The sequence below is a fragment of the Manis javanica genome, chromosome 4 (genome assembly GCF_040802235.1).
Source record: "Manis javanica isolate MJ-LG chromosome 4, MJ_LKY, whole genome shotgun sequence".
Taxonomy (NCBI): Eukaryota; Metazoa; Chordata; class Mammalia; order Pholidota; family Manidae; genus Manis; species Manis javanica.
In genome coordinates this window covers 160,154,734-160,174,371 of record NC_133159.1, presented here as the reverse complement: position 1 = coordinate 160,174,371, position 19,638 = coordinate 160,154,734, and the positions used below count along the sequence as shown (strand labels likewise).

Sequence of the window (19,638 nt, the reverse complement as noted above, 5' to 3'; positions counted from 1 at the left end):
TCAAAAACCTTTTTCTGTCAAGGCCCAGATAGTAAATATTTCAGGCTTTGCAGGACATAAGGTCTCTCCTCAACTACCCAATTCCGCTGTTTTGTAACAGAAAGCAGCCACAGACAGTAGATTAACGAGTAAGCATGACTGTGTTCAATAAAACTTCACTTTTGGACACTGAAATTGAAATTGCAAATAATTCTAATGTGTCATGAAATATTATTGTTTTTTCGATTTTTTCCCCAACCATTTAAAAATGTAAAAACCATTCTTAGTTTATACACTGTACAAAAACAGGTGGCAGATCAGCTTGAACCTACCAACACCTGTTCTAGACAATAAGCTCTCCTGGGGTTGATGGACATTATGGTTATTGTGTTTTTTTATGTCTCTGGATCAAAATGTATGGCAGAGATTCCCAACAAATATTAAATTCCCTTCCCTTCTGGAGAGTGTACTTCACTTTACTTAATAAATTCCTGCTATTTAAAAATATATATATATTAAATTCCCTAAAAGGAAGGCAGCTCTCATGTTTCTTTAGTATGTGGCCTGATTCTAATGAGGAACTCCAGTGAAGGCAGGAATTCTACCCAACCACCCAACAGTTACAGAAGTGGCAAACGACGGGAAACTTAACAAAATCTTGAAGCAAAATTCCTCAGATGAAATAAATGCTAAAAACCCACGAGGAAATAATATCCCAAATATACAATGTGCAGGGTCAGCTGCATAATTTGCAGGGCTTTAGTGCAAGATGAAAATGTGGAGTCCCATGTTCAAAAATCAGGAAAAAAGACGCATTAAATAAAAGCACTAAAAATACAGTTTTCCCTTCCTTCTGCACTCATACTCTCAACTTGCCATAAGTTGTTGGGTTTTTTTTCCTAATTTGCCATTTAATGTTCTAAGTAAATAAAATTAGAATTTTAAGTTATTGGCGTAAATATTACCACTCATTTTTGTATTGTGCAATGCCAGTTTTATTGTGTGTGTGTGTTAAAAGGAACTTTATTGAGTAGTGCAATGCCAGTTTTAAATCCAAATATAAGCACATTTAACTTCAGTACAGAATCGCAGACATTATACATTGGTTTAAAAAAAAAGCACAGTCTTACTGGTAATCTGTTTTCCCTTGTGTAACATTGTGATTTATATTAAGAAATCTGTATTTGGTCTTTCATTCCCCCACCCCTCCACCCCACCCCCCCGCCATAGTTCCCTAAAACCCTTGGAAAGTCCTGCTGAGAGTGATCTAAGTGTCTTTTGTGATGTTAATGAGGTGACATGTGGAGAGCCCTAAGGAAACCTAAGGGTTGGGGGGAGCTGCCTGGGGAGCCAAGCATGGCTAAAGGGCTGCAACTTTCAGTCCCACCCCACCTCTTGGGAAGGGAGAGGGTCTGAGAGTGAGTTCAATCACTGAAGGCCAATGAGTCCATCAATTATGCCTGTGTAGAAAAGCCTCCAATAAACCCCTAAAGGACAGCATTTGGAGAGCTTCAGATTGGCAAATACGTGAAGATTTGGGGAAAGTGGCACCCTCCAAGACTGCTTGGAAGCTCCTCACCCTTTCCCCATACCCTGCCCTGTGCACCTCTCCTGTCTGGCTGTTCCTGGGTTATATCATTTTATTATAATAAACCAGTAATCTGGTAAGTAAAATGTTTCTCTAAACTCTGTGGGCTGCTCTAGCAAGTTAATCTAACGCAAGGAGGGAGTCATAGGAAATTTCAATCCGTAGTCAGTGGGTCAGAAGCACAGGTGACAACCTGGATTTGCTATTGGGCTGAGCTGGAGGTAAGGGGTGCAGTCTTGTAGGACTGAACCCTTAAACCTGTGGAATCTGACGCTATCTCCAGGTGGATTGTCAGAGAATTGCTTGGTGTGCAGGAAAAAAACCCACACTGGAATTTGAAGCAGAATTGTACTCCCACTGTATGTAGTACAGGGAACACACATTGCACTTTCTGGTAAGGGTGCTGTTGATGTGACAAGATTAAAAACAAAGGCAACTCTAATGCACCATTTCTTGCCAAAGAAATAAACTCAATTCATTGTGTATCTGTATCTATTTAGCAAAGGAATGCAGGTAAAATCAAATTCTGGGTGTGTTTCCTTTATGTTCTGTTGAGGTCATAGGATGAAAGGAAATATCCCATCCTCAGACCTCAGAGTTGATAAGGAAAAAATTCAGAGATGTCCTTAAATGAAGTGACAGAAGCATCACAGCAGGAGGAAAGATGATCAGTCAATAGTTGCAGGCTTTGGCCACAGACTCCACATTCCCAAATGCAGGCTGGCATTTTGTTCCAACCTCCAGGCAGCTAACCTGAGACTCCACGTTCCTGAGTAAAGTTATTTCAACAGTTATCTAGAAGACCCCCAGAACCACCGCATGCCCACCCAACAACAAATCTACGAGCCTTCTCTGGGGATTAACTACCTATCCCCAGACTTTTCCCACTTCAGATCAGCCCACCTTCCTTATCTATATCCAATGTAAATATAAACAACTTACTTCGAGGCCCCTTATAATTGTCCCGTTTCTTGAGTCTGGAGGACAAGTTTTTTCTGTGAACTGGCCTTGCGGGTGAAGCAGAAACTTCTCATCCCAGGACTCAGTATTTTTTCTGGCTGCATCTGTAATGACTCAATGAACCCTTTTATTTCAGAGATCTCTCAGTCACTAGAGTTTTGGATTTGGCAGAGTCTTAACTCTCTCCTTCCTTCTGGGGGAGTGAGAACTGACCACCGCCCTCCGGTCTGTGACTTTCCTTGGCTCGGCAGAATTCTGGGGCTCCTTAGTTCTTTAGAAGGTCTGCTAATAACCCCGGGTTCTGCTCCAGTCCTTGAAGATCTACATGGCTTGTGGCCGCAGGTGTTTTCTACACTGAAGTTACATCCAAGGAAAGTCTTCATCTGAAGAAGGAATTCAGGCCCTGCCTGGGTGGTTTGTAAAAGCAGAAACTACAAACTGCTATTCCTTCGTTTTCCAAACGCCCAAAATTTGTGGGAGCTCATTGCAAGGGAAGTAAATTACTGCTTATTGATCAGTGATAGAAATGTTTTTATATTGCTACTTTTATTTGCATTTCTTGTCATCATACAGCCTTTTATAATTCATTGTCATATTTATAAACACTTACATCATCGATTCTGAGTTTTATTATCTGCTAAGAAAAGTCATTTCCAACATTAACATTTCCAACATGTTCCTTAACTTCTGGAGTGAGTACAGTCCCACACAGCTGCTCTAACTCCCTTTTCTCTTGTTTTCATCCATGTTTCAAAAATATGTTGGCTTGATTTCTAAGTCTTTTCCTCCCCCCTACTTGACTCTGGACCTTTTCTTGCCTTCATCTCTGTTGACTCTATTTTGGTCAGTTTTGATTCGTCCCGCAGCTTCTTCCTGAGATAGAGCAGAGACAGAAGACAAGCACCATGGTCAGTTTTCCAAAAAACCTGAGATATAAACAGGATAGTAGGAACAGAAAGGATTCCATCTTAAGGCTAAGATCCCATTTTTAAAAACCAGGATGTTAGTACGTAAGATTCCTAACATATTCTTTAGCAAACAGATGACAACTCAATCCACTTTAGGGGCAGGGCAAGCGGTTGTGATTGATAGGTTCCCAGCGGGAAGCCACTATCCTGGGGAGGAATCATATCAATAAGTTTCTTGTGTTAAATTTATTTTGCAAAACTAGCTAGAGGACTGATAACAAAGCAGAGGAGATATAGTGTCCATCACCAGACATCAGCATCTTGAGACCAGTTGACAAGTTTATACCTCCTGGCCTTTTGTCATACTCCTGAAAAATGCTTAAAAGACAGAAATCACAACCTTTTAGCACACCTCCTCTCTGAGGACGCCCTTGCTTTCCTTTCTTTAAGTGCATAACTTTAAAGAAAGCTTTCTCACTGTTCAACTTAATTGCATTTTGTCTCTCTGCACTTTTCCAGTGGTAAGCATCTTTGTTTCTTTGGTATTTCATTCTATTTCCAAGTCTTCACTTAGTCCCCACTTTACTCCTGATAAGTAGGGAGGGGCTGCTGAGAGCTCAGATTTGGGCCTGCAAGTGCCCGTCGCATGGGTGACCCGGAGGGACCTGCAGTTGCAGGAACCTGCCTGAAAATCTTTCTTTGGGAAGTTTGCAGAACGGAATCTCACTCCATCCCGTGCTCCGCAGCTCTCCCAAATCTTGGGATGGTAGGGGCTAGGCTCTACACCGTGCAGATCCAAGCGGACACTGGACTCCAGGTGAACCTGGCCTCAGGAGCTGGCGAGGGGGGCTTCTCTATGGCGAGAAGGTCAGCAAGCTCCTGCTCCCTCCCTCTTTACTTTCCTGCCCTCAGCCGCCTGCAAGACCACTGCCATTCAATACTACTTCCACTCTAATGAATTTCTTCTTACACTCTTCCAACCTGCTTGAGAATTCTTTCTTGTTTCAGAGTCACGAATCCTCCCCTGTCCAGGTTGAAGTTTCACCTAGTGCACAGGGAGAGACCTCCCAGACGCAGCTGCCCGGGATATTCTCAGGCAGAATATCCCTCTCCTGAGAGGTAACCAGGGCCGGCCAGTTGTTGAGAATTCTGTGTCTAGTCTACTCCATTCCCTTCTGACCGCATGGAACACTGTTCTCACTCACCTGTTACCCTCCCAGTTGGAAAAATAGATGGACAAAACTCTCCCAGTTTCACCTACCCTTGTAAACGTACCTGTTGTTATTTTCGGTCGGCTGGGGGAATTCTCCTGTAATCAGAACCTTTGGGTGCCTTTGGGTTCCCCCTTCATCCCAGAGGAATATTTATCACATGCACATTTTATGGCTAATGATAGTTTGTTCTACCAGCTTATATTGTGGATTTTATGGTAATACCTTGTCACTTAGATTTGTTGCAAACGTTGTACATGGGTCTTTGGTTTTTCTGATAGAGTTGTTCTGTGTGATTTTTAAGTGAAAATTCAAAAATTCTGCCACCATGATTTCCTAGGATTCATAACTTATTCTTGAGAAAGAGTTTTGCTTGGTATTCAGTTTTAATGTGATAATTATTTTTTCTAGTGGGAAGCAGCTGACAGGCTAGTTATGGTTCCTTTGTAGATCTGTATTTTCTCTCTGGCTGCTTAAACTTTTTAAATGCACCTTAAATTGGACGACTGATGTTTCTTATCTGTCCTTGAAAATTCTTACCCTGGGCCCCATTCTCTTAGTTTTGTCATTAGGGGATCTCCGGTGAAAAGTGTATTAGAACTTCTCTCCAGTCTCTCCCCCAACCTCTTTCTCTTTCTCTCTCTCTCTCTCTCTCTCTCTCTCTCTCGATTTGTCTTACCTATTGTTTCATCCCCAGTTCAATTTTCAAATTAGGTATTATATTTTCCATTTCTTTTTTAAGTTCATATGGTCATATTTGACAGTCACTGATTCATTTGCAACACTTCCAGTTCTCTTTCACGTCTCTAAACACTAAAACCACACTTGTTTATTATACACTTTCTTGTAATTTCATGTCTGATTCTGTAGACTAGTTAGTACTGACTCTCAGTCAAATGTGGTTTGTTTCCTGACATATTTATTTTATCATGAGTGTGTATGTGGTTGGAATTCAACTTCGGGAATCCTACAGGATCAAGACTGAGATGATTTCTCCTGGGTACTAACTACTATGAAGCTGTACCAGCCTGAAAACATCTTAAATTAATTTCTTGGATTGGGGTTCTCAGACTGAGTAGGTGTAATTTCAAACTGCAAGAATGTATCAGGTTAAGGCCGTGATATGTCATTAAATACCAATAGTATTAATATTATTGAAATTTTCCCCAGTACCATCAGAATGGCTTTCCGGTTTGTCCAGTTGTCAACATGCAGATTTTTCTAACTTCCCCTTTTCTAAGGAAAACACGGGCTTTTGAGCTATAGCTTTAAGTGTGGCATCAAACTCAGCTACAACGCTTGGTTTGGTTCAAGTCTTATTCCTCATTGCGGGGCTTAACCAGAAAATCTGTTTCTGTTCTGAGCACATGTCCAGGAGAGCCCAAGCTTCTGTTTGCTCACCGCTCATGTTTCAGCTCTCTGTTTTTCATCTCTTTGTTACTTTCTGTTTTTTAATGACTTCCTTTATTTTCTTTTGAGCTTAGCAATGAATTTAAAGGACATTCACTATTAACTTATCCAGCATGCAGTTATTTTGTGGTGGAAGGGCATTTCATAGTATCTAGACTTGTTTAACTGCCAGACATGAAAACAGAGTGTCTATTTTTCAAATTGGATTCTGTATCAACTTTATTTGTAAATTTTACAGTGAAACCTCTGCTGTACATTTGGAATTTTTTTCTTGGCTATTTTTTTTATTAATTTTTACTTTTTATCAAACTAATGAATGCACTGTTTTAAAAGTCAAATGTGCTAAAAGTAAAAACAAAACACAGCAGTCTCTTGTTCCCAACCTTCTCCTACCTGCTTTCCACAGACAACCACTTAAAACTCGTTAGCTATTGCTTACAATCTTTATTCCTATATATTTAAAGAAATGCTTTATTCTATAGTGTCTGACTTCCCTATCACTAAATATAGTGATATTTACATTCCGTATCAGTTTTGGACATAATATATTGTCCTCTTACAAGGAAGTTGAGAGTTTAGCTTTTGCCACCTTTCTCCTCTTCCTAATATAGCTATCCCATAATATGCAGTCAAATCATGTTCAGTATTTTCATCATTACAACAAAGTAAATATTGTTCATTGTTGTGTTGAGCGGTATAATCTAATGGTATTTTCTTGTACAACTTTTTGTTCACACAAGCAATATTTTTCCAATTTTTTTACTAACCTGGTTTCCTATGTATCTTAGTCTCTTTCTTACATGCCCAAAATCATCAGTCATTTTCATCTATCCCCTAAAGACCTTACACTTGGAACCCTCTAGCCTCCTATCGAATATGGACTGTGTTTTTTAGACCTGCTACCCCATTACCACAGGGGACATTCATTCACTGCCCTTTTGTATGGAGACCCCATTTTTTGGATCCTAAGGTTTCCCATTTCTTGTCTGTGTTTCCCTCTAGTGACTTCCTAACAAAGTGTGCAAGGAAAGTCTTTTTTTTTTTAGAGCATTCATGTCTGGAAAATATTTTTATTCCACTCTCACATGTGATTAATTGTCAAAGTAGAGAATTTTAGTTTGGACATCCTTTTCAGTGAACACGCTGAAGGCACTCTTTACTGATGTCGCGGCTTCCAGGGTGCTTCCGAGTCCAGAGCCCCCTGATTTCCCCACCCTTGGATGTGTGGTGTCTGCTCTCCTGACCCTTCAGGTGTCCTCTTTCTCTCCATGGTTCTCTGCAGGATCACAGGCACGGGCCTTCCTGTGGCTCTTTTTTGTTACTCACAGTTCTTGGTTGTCTCAATGTAGAAGCCCAGTCCTTCTGTTCTGAGTAGTACTATCAAGTATGTTTATAAAATAATTCATTCATCACTTCTCCCTTCTCTCTTTCTGGGAGACCCACTTAAGGTTGTTCTTCTTGGACTAAGACTAATTTTCTAAGCTTTTCTTTTACCTATCTGTTTGCCCTTTGTTCTACTCTTGGGAAGATTTTTTTTTTTAAGTTTATTTGCCAGCCCATCTGTTGAATGCTTATTTTGGAGGTTGATTTTAATTCTAAGAGCACTTTCTTTGGTTCTCCTGTTCAATTGTAATGATAGTCTACTCGTGTTTAAAATATGCAGAATTTTTGTCATCGCTAAGGATCTTCATTACAGGTAGTTTCTTTTTTAAAGTTTTCTTCAGCTTCCTTTATTGCCTCTCTTTTCTGGATGCTGTTTTTTGCTGCTTTCTTTGAGTCTTTGTCTTTCATTTGGAAATCAGTGTTATTTAATACATAGTGAGTTTTGAAATTCCATTCACCTTCAAGAGTAAGACCTTAAATATTTGGAGGCTTTGTGTATGTGTGTTTTTCACTCCAGGGTGGTTGTGTGCTGAGCGTCCTTTTGTGGGAGACACTAATATCTGCATCTGGAGATCTTTTCTCAGGATTCGTCACCCAACACCCAGAGCTGGCTACACAACTTTCAAGGCAAAATGTTGGGCCCTTCGTTCAAAAGTCAGAAAAAGGTTCATTATAGGTACCAAAACATAAATATTTATTCTTTAAAAACTTTTTAAAACTTTAAAAACATATTATTACTTATGTGGTAGAGATAATAGTGGTACATATAATACAAATCTATAAATTACAAAAAACATTTTTGATGTAACCTTATGTAATACAGTAAATTATAATGCTTTATTAATGTGATTTCTGAATGGATCAACAGACTTTTCTCACTTGCTTTTCTGCAGATTCAGAAAATTTATGTTGTTAGCAATTTTATTTTTCTGTAATTGAAAGTGATGTCAGCTGTTCTTGGCCAATGCAAGATCTCAACTAATCACAAATGGAGAAAACAACATGAACAAAGACAAAAAGGGAGGGAAAAGAAGAGCAGTAAAACAAAAGAATGGACAAATCGGGTAGAGAGGACCTGCATCTTAGAAAGTCTTAAATGCCAAGCAAAGGAGCTTCAGCTAGCCTATAGTCAATGAATTTCAACTGGAGAAGAGAAGAGAAAGGAAAGATGTATTTACTGACTACATGTTATTGACAAACATGTTTCTTTACATATTTAATGACCATTGAATAGCCTTACAACAGCACAAGTTATGTCTCCATCTTAGAAATGAAAAAACCAAGGCTCATTCAGAGAGAATGAACTTTTCATTGGTCACACAGCTAGAAAATGGCAGAAATGGGGTATGAATGCTCATATGTCAGATTCAAGAGCCCATGTTCATTCAATTACACGAATAGTGTGGTACTTCAAGAATGGCACCTTGGCCTACTGACCATGGTGGAAAGGAAAAAGACTTGAAGCCAAAAACCCAATTAAAGTTCTAGCAGTTGAGCTGAAAGAAAATGATAGTAACAAGAAAAACAGAAAGGAGAAAAATGCTCCAAGAGACACTGCAGAAGGACATTCAGTTGGACCTAGTGACTTACTGGATGACAGCAATGAAAGATTTCTTAGTAATGTGGAGAATGATCATGGTAATTCTACCAGTGAGTAACGAAGAAAATGCAAAAGATCAAAGTTCAAAGACATGGCAATTGAATATTGAGCTGGTAGTCATGACAGAACATCCAAGCAGAAATGTCTGGTGAGCAAGTAAGATGTGGGTCTGTAAAGGGGAAGAGGCTGATGCTAAAGATGTGCATTTAGAAATACACAGAGAGACAAAGCCTCAAGAAGGGATGACATCACCAAGGAAGCGTGTGTAGAAGACAAGACCACCAAGCCCAAAACTATAACATGATAAAATTCAGAGCACAGAAGCTATTCATGGAAGAATAAAGAGGAGCAAACAGAGATATACAAGTATTCTCAGAAGGCAGTTATTTAAAACTCAGTTAAGACTAGGGTGATCAGTATCAAATATGTCCAAGAGGGTGTAGGAGAATAAGTATGAGAAATGGTGACTAGATTGGAGATGTCAGATAATTAGCAATCTCTGAGAGATTAATTTCAGTAATGTGGTGAGACCAAAATTGAGAAGTGAGTAGGATAGGAAGGAAAGAAGTGGAGGAAGTGAATGCAAAACAGTTTTCTAGAAATATGAAAGGAAGAAATGCAAAAATACAAGAAATCTAGAAATAGAGAGGGGACCTACAGGGCATAGTCTAGTCTTTTCATTTTATAGATGAGGAAACTGAGGCCCAGGAAAGTTAACCAATTTTACCTAAACTGGCTAGAAAGAGAACCTAGACAATCAGTACAGATGAAATGGTAACTCAGGAGAGATAAGGATCAAGGGAAGAATTTCTGTCTCCAAAGAAAAGTCCATATAATTCCTTAATTTTTATTTAGAACCTGGCCTCCTTCCTCCGGCGTCATGAGCCCATGGTCTTGAAATTATTTTCAACATACCTGAAAGAAAGGGCATATTATCCACTGAAAACCATGAATATGATGCCTCACTTGCCAGAGAAAATGTAGTGTTGGTTTGGACAAGGAAAAGAAATTTGTGTATCATACTTTTTATTCATAGGAATTTTATAGTCCTAAAGCCTGGAAGACAGGAAGGATTACTCATACTAAATTTGAAATGCATCACTATAATAATCTGGATAATACTCCTCCTTGTCCCATTTCGGAGATAACAAATAACCCCAAGGTAAGTATCCACCTACCAAAATGGACACAGTAGGGTAAAGACATTCATTAAAAACAAAACAAAACACCCAATTATGAATAATTCATGATGAGCTGGCAAACACCATTTTGCTATGGGGAGCAAAGTTCATCACGAAACACCCTGATAATGTGTATAAAAAGACAAACTGTCTGAGTAGGACATTCGCCATCAGAGGTTCACTCCAGGAACAAGCTCTCCAGACAGGACACCATGTCTGTGCGCCTCTCTTCTGCATCCAGACGACTTGGCCCTTGCGGGGGAGCAGGCTCTGTGCGGCTGTCTAGTGGGGGAGCAGGTTTGGGGGCCGGAAACACATGCGGATTGCCAGGTATTGGAAGCAGCTTCTCTTGTGCCTTTGCGGGAAGCTCATCTGCAGGAGGCTATGGCGGGGCTCTAGGCACGGGGGGTGCCTCCTGTGCTGCCTACCTGGGCAATGAACACGGCCTCCTCTCTGGCAACGAGAAGGTGACCATGCAGAACCTCAACAACCGCTTGGCCTCCTACTTGGAGAATGTGCAAGCCCTAGAGGAGGCCAACGCTGACCTGGAGCAGAAGATCAAGGGGTGGTATGAGAAGTTTGGGCCTGGTTCTTGCCGAGGTCTTGATCATGATTACAGCAGATTCTTCCCAATAATTGATGACCTTAGGAACCAGGTAAGAAACAATGTCATGAGGGTTAATGTAAGAGTTCAGCCACACACATCCATGCAAATGTAAAAGCTATCACACACAACAGGGCTTTGTTCTCAGCTTCGAATGTTTGGTAGTTCATCATTATTATTAAAATTCTCATCTTTGAACATGGCTCACCCATCATCTGGTATCTGGCATGTATGTTTATGCTTTTAGTAATATTAAAATATAAAAACGGCCCAATGTCTCCAGCTATAGATTTATAAACTGTTCCATAGACAGATTTTTTTTGATAGGTGGGGTAGAGAGTAAAAGAAGCTATACTTAAATGTGTCATTTTCAAAAGAATCACATTATTGGAGACAGAATATCAGAAATATCACTATAATTTCATAGGTGACTTATTTCAAGGAAATTAGACATAAAAAAAAATTCCTCTTAACTAACTCTCCATTTATCAGATAATTTCTGCAGCTACAAGTAATGCCAATGTGGTCCTACAAAACGATAATGCAAGACTAACAGCTGATGACTTCAGACTAAAGTAAGTAGAGATGGAGAGAAATCAACGTTATCTAAGCATTTCCTTCTTTTATTTAGGCTATTTGAGATCAACTCAATCCTTTGATTTTGTTTTAAACCAAGGGTAAGATTAGATGACTAGCTGAATTACATGTTTTACTCAGGAAAGTTGGAGGCTGACACAAATGTATGTCATAATTATATAAAAGAATGTTGTGAGTATTCCCATTCTCTTCAAAGATTTTTATTTATTGCATTTTGGTCGATCCAACTGAAGTTATGAGTATATTTTAACAGTTTGACCTCAAAGCTTAATTTGAGTGTTATGATGGCCTAAAATGGGTGTGACCAATGTACTGAAACTCTCAAATGCTCCCTAAGGTTTGAAAATGAACAGGCCCTTCACCAGAGCGTTGACGCGGACGTGAGCGGTTTGCGCAGGGTCCTGGATGAGCTGACTCTGTGCAGGACCGACCTGGAGATGGAACTGGAAACACTGAGCGAGGAGCTGGCTTATCTCAAGAAGAATCACGAGGAGGTAGATGCTCCATTTCCCCCGATTTCACAGTCCACCTCCCTCCTGAAAGTTAAGTCAATATTCAGGAAGGAGCTTGTCTTTCTCTCCAAAAGGCTTAGATGTTTGAAATGTTTCTGTTCATCCCCCTCCAAAGAACAAGCCCTAAGAAAAGTTTCTGACCATATGAACCATGTCTGTCTGGCTCCTTTAAACATACACAGATCCTCACGTGGTAAACCAAACATCTTGCAGGACATGAAGGCTCTGCAGTGCGCGGCCGGAGGCCACGTGAACGTAGAGATGAACGCGGCGCCCGGGGTGGACCTCACTGTTCTGCTGAACAACATGCGGGCGGAGTACGAAGACCTGGCCGAGCAGAACCGCAGGGATGCGGAGGCCTGGTTCCACGAGAAGGTAAAACCAGGCTGGGCCACGCTTAGGTGGCACTGGGTGCCAGGGCGCGCTTGGCCCTAATGGGGCTTCTAACGTTTCAGAGCGCTTCGCTGCAGCAGCAGATTTCTGACGACGCTGGTGCCACCACCTCAGCTCGGAATGAGCTGACTGAGATGAAGCGAACTCTTCAAACCCTGGAGATTGAACTTCAGTCCCTCTTAGCGATGGTGAGTCAATTACAGAGGCTTGCTTTAGAAGTGGATAAAAAAAGTGATTTCTTCCACATGGCATTACTTATTTTCGTTTTTATCCATTAATTATTGTGCTTGAAGTAAGATACATTTGCATTTTGCACAGAAGCATCCTCTTTGCCTGAAAATTATATGTAGGTGCCAATAATTATGAAACATAGAAATATTATCAAATACAATTACTTTTTGGTACTCGGGGAAAAAAAAGTCTACCCTAAATCTTCTATCAAGTTAAAAGATCAGAAACCACCCTCCATGGAGTACAAAAATACATTTGCACTCCTCCTAGCCTCTTCATCTGGCATTCCTTCTGGCCACTTAATTAAGAGCACTTAGAAGCTCCTTATCAAGTGGCATAAACGAGAAGCAAAGGATAGGCATGAAAGTTGCGTATAAAGCCAAACACACATAATGATAAGAACAACCTTCGTCATTAAGGGTTTGCCCATGACTTTCATCCCCATGAGTCCACAGTAATCCTGGGGCTTGGGCAGGCAGGCTTAATAATACATGTCATTATTTCCAAAAGAAGAATCTGAGATTCAAAGAAGTTAAGCAATTTTCACAGAGTCCCACAGTGGAATATGAAGGAACCAGAACTTCTCTCCCAAGTTTCTAACTCCCAAATCTATATACTTTTTCCACTCTGGCTAAGAAACCTCCGCAATTTGCCCACAGAAGAAGTTATGAATGTATATAAAATTAGGGCTTTCTATTAAAAATCTTGCAGATGAAAGGCTGACACTGTTATCTTCATGCCATGTAAAATTACAGCCCACATCCCTCTGTTCTATGGGAAAAGTCCATGGTATTCATAAGCCAATGAGGCAAACCAAAGCCTAAAAATATCATTTTTTTGTTTGGGTCATTCTGCTACTGGAAAGTTTATGCAACTCACTATAGCATTAGTTTTTAACAGAAGAGCTACAATTCTCATGAGACACAGCTGTCATGTGATTAGAAATGAAGTAGCAAAGTGTAAGGGACTTTTTTCCTGGGGAAAGTGGCAGATCACATCAGATTCTACAAGCGCAGGTTGTATGGTTGAGGCCATGGGGCTTCTCCAGGCTGTGCTCTAGAAGAAACAACTTCATCTTTGCTAATGGTCCTGGCATATGATAATATTCACCAACAACTGTATTGTTTTCAAATAGAAAAATAGTATGACATCTAATAAAGGCAACAATTAATATTGAGCAAGTGGAATCCTTTGGGTAAATATGATTATTTGCATTATGTAAAGATAACTCTTAAACATCTCTTGAGTGCAGTCGCCTTATTCTAAAGCAACACTGAGACATTTTTCACTAAACTATGTCTTAATCGTTCACAGAAACACTCCCTGGAGTGCTCCCTGACCGAGACCGAAGGCAACTACTGCGCGCAGCTCGCCCAGATCCAGGCTCAGGTCGGCGCCCTGGAGGAGCAGCTGCACCAGGTCAGAACCGAGACCGAGGGCCAGAAGCTCGAGTATGAGCAGCTCCTCAACATCAAGGTGCACCTGGAGAAAGAGATTGACACCTACTGCCTCCTCATCGGTGGAGATGATGGGTAAGTACTACTTCCATTGAGAAAACAATGTAAGGTTATTAAAGATTTTTTTAAATCAAGTACATAGTATTTATGAGCTACATCAAGCATACATAGTAAAACCACTTCTGGTGTTTAAGAATCCATTGATCTCCCAGCTTAAATCATTGTTTTTCAGTTTCTGCAGCCAAACAGAGTGAAATAATTAACACAAGCTTTCTATATTTTTACAGTTCTTGTGTTAAATCAAAAGGCTATGGAGGACCAGGAAATCAGATAAAAGGTAAACAAAAGCTATGTTGGGCATTCAGTGTTTATTTGTTTATGTTTCAAGTGAAGAGTTAATTATTTCCCCATTACGTATTTGATAAATTCTAACACTCCATATGTACCATTTTAGATTCACCTAAAACCACCGTGTTTAAAACAATTGTTGAAGAAATAGATCCTCGTGGCAAAGTTCTCTTATCCAGAGTTCGCACTATGGAAGAGAAATCCACCAAAATCAACAACATGAAGAGTGAACAGAGGGTGCCTTCCTGAACTCCGAAAAAATGGCCCCTAAATTAAAATACCAAATTAAAACTAGGTTCCAAAATAAGGTACCTCTTACTTTTCTGCTTTTCTTCCAATGAATAAGACAATCTGTTTTAGAATAGTGACATTTCCTTGGCTTTTTCTATGGTGGTGTTTCAATAAAAGTTCTTCCTGTTGCAAGTCATCTTCACTGGTTCTGGTCAATCTTTGCATGTTAAACATACCCCACAATGGAAGCTGGATTTGTTTTAATTGCTTCTGTTTAATTCAGTTAGGATTAAGTTTTACAGGCAAACTACTTTTTCACGTCTTTATAAAATTTTAAATCTTTTCTTCTATAAATCCTTATTAAGCACACCTAAGTGCTCATAATGAGAATAAAAACAGTTAATATAATCTAATACCTGAGTGCAGCATGTTCATAGAAGTGGTAGTATGGAAATGGGAATTAGAGAATCCAAAACATCCTAAAAATAAAGAAAAAACAACTATCACTATAAATGGTGATATTTGAAGGAAAAAGGGAAAAGAGAGAAATAGGGATTAGACAGGGCAAGTGTGGAATTTCGCATTAGGCCACCAAAACAAGTCTTAACAATTAAGAAGACTGGAATCATATCAAGTATCTTTTCCAACCATAACAGTATGCATTAGAAACCAATAACAGGAGGAAAGCTGGGATGTTCAAAAATATGTAGAAATTAAGCACTCTCCTAAATAACCAAAAGGTTAAAGAAGAAATCAAAAGGAAGTAAAAAAATATCTTGAGACAAATGAAAATGAAAATAAAAGATACCAAAACATAAAGGTTGTAACAAAAGCAATATTAAAAGGGAACTTTATGTTGAAAACTGCCCACATTAAGGAAGAAGAAAGATCTCAAATAAACAATCTAACTTTCCAAATCAGGGACCTATAAAAAGAATGAACTAAGCCCAAAGTTAGCAGACTATAGAAGGAAGTAATAAAAAACTAGAGAAGAAATAAAGAGACTAGAAAAAACACAGAAAATAATGGTTTTTTGCAAACCAGAAGTTGGTTTTTTGCAAAGATAAAATAAACAAATCTTTAGCTAGACTAACCAAGAAAAAAAGAAGATGCAAATAAAATCGTAAATGAGAAAGACATTACAACCGATACCAGAAATGTCAAGGATCCTAAGAGAATAGATGCCAACAAATTGGACAGTCTATAGAAGACATGGATAAATTCCTAGAAACATGCAGCCAACCAAGACTAAATCATGAAGAAATAGAAATCTGAACAGACCAATAATGAGATGAATCAGTAATCAAAACCCTCTCGAAGAAAGCACAGGTGCATTCTACCACTGGTGGTGCATTTCACTGGTGCATTCTACCACTTAATGAAGAATTAATGCCAGTCCTTCTCAAACTCTTCAAAAAAACTGAAGAGGAGGGAACACTTCCCAGTTCAGATTATAAGGTCGGCCTTACCCTGATACCAAAGCCAGAAAAAGACACTACAAGAAAAGATTTATAGGCCAATATTCCTGATGATCATAGATGCAAAAATCTTCAAGAAAATTCTAGCAAATCAAATTCAACAGCACATTTAAAGGATTATACACCATGATCAAGTGGGATTTATCCCTGGGATGCAAGAACTGTTCAACATACACAAATCAATAAATGTGATACACCACATTAACAGAAGGAAGGGTAAAAATCATATGATTATCTCAATAGATACAGAAAAAGAATTTGACAAAATTCAACACCTTTTCGTGACAAAAATGCTCAACAAATTAAGCATAGAAAGAATGTACCTCAACATAATAAAGGCCCTCTGTGACAATCCTACAGATAATATCATACTCAAAGGTGAAAAACTGAAAGCTTTTCCTCTGTATCAGGAACAAGACAAGGATGTTCAATCTTACCACTTCTAGTCAATATAGAGAAGTCCTAATCGGAGCGATTAGGCAAGAAAAAGAAGTAAAAGTCACCCAAATCGGAAAGGAAGAAGTCAGATTGTCTCTATTTGCAGATAACATGATAGAAAGCCCTAAAGACTTAACCAGAACTAACTAATTATGAACTAATAAATGAGTATGGCAAAGTTGCAGAATACAAAATCTTCATAAGCCAGTTGCATTTCTATACACTTACAACAAATTATCCAAAAAAGAAATTAAGAAAACAATCACATTTCCAAAAGCATCAAAAAGAATGAAATATTAGGAATAAACTTAACCACAGAGGTGAGAGACTTGTACACTGAAACACTAAAAAAGAATGTAAAGCACACACAAGTAAATGGAAAAGCATCCCATGTTCATGAATTGGAAGAATAAATATTGTTGAAATGTTGATACTACCAAAGTAATCTATAGATTCAATGTAATCCCTATCAAAGTCCCAATGGCATTTTTTACAGAAATAGGAAAAACAATCTTAAAATTCATATGGAAACACAAAAGGCCCTGAAGAGCCAAAGCAATTTTGAGAAAAAACAAATCATACTTCCTGGTTTCAAAATATATTGCATAGCTACATTAATTAAAACAGTATGGAAGAAACACAAATGGTCAATAAGCACACAAAAAGATGTTTAATATCATTAATCAAGGGAAATGCAAAGCAAAACTACAGTGAGATACCACCTCATACCCATTAGAATGGCTACTATGAAAAAAATAGAAAATAACAAGTGTTAGCCAGTACATCAAGAAATTAGAGTCCTATTGCACTATTGCTACTGTTGCTGTGAATGTAAAGTAGTATAGCCACTGCAGAAAATAGTTCTTCAAAAAAGTGGCAGTTCTTCAAAAAATTAAAAATAGCACTACCACATGATCCAGAAATTCCATTTCTGGGTAAATACCCAAAAGAATTGAAAACAGGGTCTTGAAGAGATATTTGTATCATGTTCACAACAGCATTATTCACATTAACTAAAACATGGGAGCAACCCAATTAACCATCAATGGATGAATGAATATGCAAAATGCGGTCTATACAATGGAATGTCATCAAGTCTTTAAAAGGAAGGAAATCCTGACATATGCTACAACACAGATGAACGTTGAAGTCATTATGTTAAGTAAAATAATCCAGTCATAAAAAGACAAATACTGTATGATCCCACTTGAATGAGATTCCCAGAATAGTCAAATTCATAAAGAAAGTAGAATGGTGGTTGCCAGGGGTTGGGAGAGGAGGGAGTGGGGAGTTACTGTTTAATGGGTATAGAATTTCAGTTTTACAAGATGAAAACAGTTACGGATATGGACCATAGTTGCGCAACATCATGAAAGTATTTAACGTTACTGGATTGTACAGTTAAAATTGGTTAAACCAGTAATGTTATGTTCTGTGTGTTTTACCATAATAAAAATTTTGAAAAAAAAGAAAACAGTATAATAGTGGCATAAAGCCAGACACAGGCCAATGGAACAGAATCGATGGCCCAGAAATAAACCCACACATACACAGTCAACTGATCTTTGAGAGGAGGGCCAAGCATACAAATTGGGAAAGGATGGTCTCTTCAACAAACTGAGAAAACTGAATATCCCCAAGTAAAAGGATGAAATCGGACTCCTATCAAACAGTATACGCATAAATCAACTCAGAATAAAGACCTAAACATAAGACCTGAAACTGTAAAACTCTTCAAAGAAAACATAAGAGAAAGTTTCTTGACACTGGTCTTGGCAGTGATTTCTTGGATTTGATACCAAAAAAAGAACAAAGCTGAAGATATATTCAGGACTTTTTAACATAACTTCCAGAAAAGAATAATAGTGATACTCAACAGTGTTAGACTTATTCTAAGCATCATTTGTTTAATTCTCATAACAACCCTATGAGGTAAGTACTATAATCAGCCTCTTTTTACAGATAAGGAAATTGAGGCAGAAAGTGGTTGAGTGATTTGCCCAGGATCACCCAGCTAATAACTGGAGCTGCTGGAATGCTAATCCAGGCAGTCTGGCTCGGAGTCTGTGTGCTCAGCCACAACATGATATCGTGCTGGTGAGGACCTCATGATTCCACCTTCTTCTATCAAGAGAAGGGATACAAACACTAAGTGCATTCTAACTCCAATCAGTCTGAGATGAAGCAGTCACCGGAGTTTCCTTCCCAAACAAACCCAGGAAGCCATTTTGCAGGAGGGATTAGCACACCAGAATCTGATTCTCAGAAAAACTAGGAATCTAGTGACAAAACAAACCTCCTTCATGTTTAAGAAAAATACTTTTCTAAACTTGGCTAACAGAAATGGAGACTGAATTTTAAACAATAGCCAAAGATACTGAAGTATGTTTGAAATTGCATGCTAAATTTAACAGGGGGAAAATTAGTGTATGATCATTAAAATAAAATAACATAATACAAACCTTTACCCTGAGATGAGCAGACATTAACACTGCATAATTTAAAATTTAATTAAATTATTTTTCATACCTACAATATATACATTATATAATGAATGTTCTAATATCTAACAGATTTTCAAGAAATGATGATAGCTGAATACTTGTTTTTTACCATACATAAAATAACCACTCTTAGGGAAGAAATATATAGATAGAAATGGCCTGAGAATTTGTGAAGTCTATCCCCCATTTCCAGAAAGGACTAAAGCATACCTAAATGTTCATAGTATGTATTAGTTTGGAGGAAATCTATGATTAAGAAAAGTCAAGAGATTTGACCTTATAAGTAAACGGATATGATTTAAGAAAGAGTTAAGCATCATACATTCCAGTCCTGCTTTGAAATAAAAATGCTTTGTGATCTGTGTGGCCACATAGCTTTAGAGCCAACTAATCTCCAAACTGGTTTTAATAATATATGCTTTAACTTATTTCACAAAAGATTATGTTAATTAGTATTTATAAACTAGAGATAAATAGCTTATGTTAATAATATTTTGCAGTCTCATAATACCTCTTTTCCAAGAAACTAAAGACTTACAAACAATTAGACCATATACTGTATTTTTATTTTATCCATGGACAAAAGATTAAAATTTTTCACAAGGTCACAACAAAATCAATAATA

The 19,638-nt window shown here is 38.4% G+C and overlaps 1 protein-coding gene and 1 long non-coding RNA gene across 2 annotated transcripts in view; one reads left to right on the top strand and one right to left on the bottom strand.

Moving 5' to 3' along the window:
* Positions 1 to 2,492: 2,492 nt before the first annotated feature.
* LOC140849132 (uncharacterized) overlaps positions 2,493 to 19,638 on the bottom strand; it is a 31,016-nt gene continuing 13,870 nt past the window's right edge. The window contains exon 4 of the long non-coding RNA XR_012130764.1: positions 2,493 to 3,400. This is a non-coding gene — a long non-coding RNA (uncharacterized lncRNA). The remainder of the gene's footprint in view (positions 3,401 to 19,638) is intronic.
* On the top strand, positions 10,376 to 14,789 carry LOC108408910 (keratin, type I cytoskeletal 27). Its single transcript, XM_073235572.1, has 8 exons — positions 10,376 to 10,876; positions 11,317 to 11,399; positions 11,759 to 11,915; positions 12,147 to 12,308; positions 12,389 to 12,514; positions 13,872 to 14,089; positions 14,302 to 14,351; positions 14,469 to 14,789. The coding sequence occupies exons 1-8, from the start codon at positions 10,433 to 10,435 to the stop codon at positions 14,609 to 14,611; spliced, it is 1,383 nt and encodes a 460-aa protein (XP_073091673.1). The 5' UTR covers positions 10,376 to 10,432; the 3' UTR covers positions 14,612 to 14,789.

Coding starts and splice junctions, on each gene's coding strand:
- LOC108408910 (XM_073235572.1), top strand. CDS start 10,433: ATGTCTGTGCGCCTCTCTTCTGCATCCAGACGACTTGGCCCTTGCGGG. Junction 10,877..11,316: donor TTGATGACCTTAGGAACCAG/GTAAGAAACAAT, acceptor TCCATTTATCAG/ATAATTTCTGCAGCTACAAG. Junction 11,400..11,758: donor GCTGATGACTTCAGACTAAA/GTAAGTAGAGAT, acceptor ATGCTCCCTAAG/GTTTGAAAATGAACAGGCCC.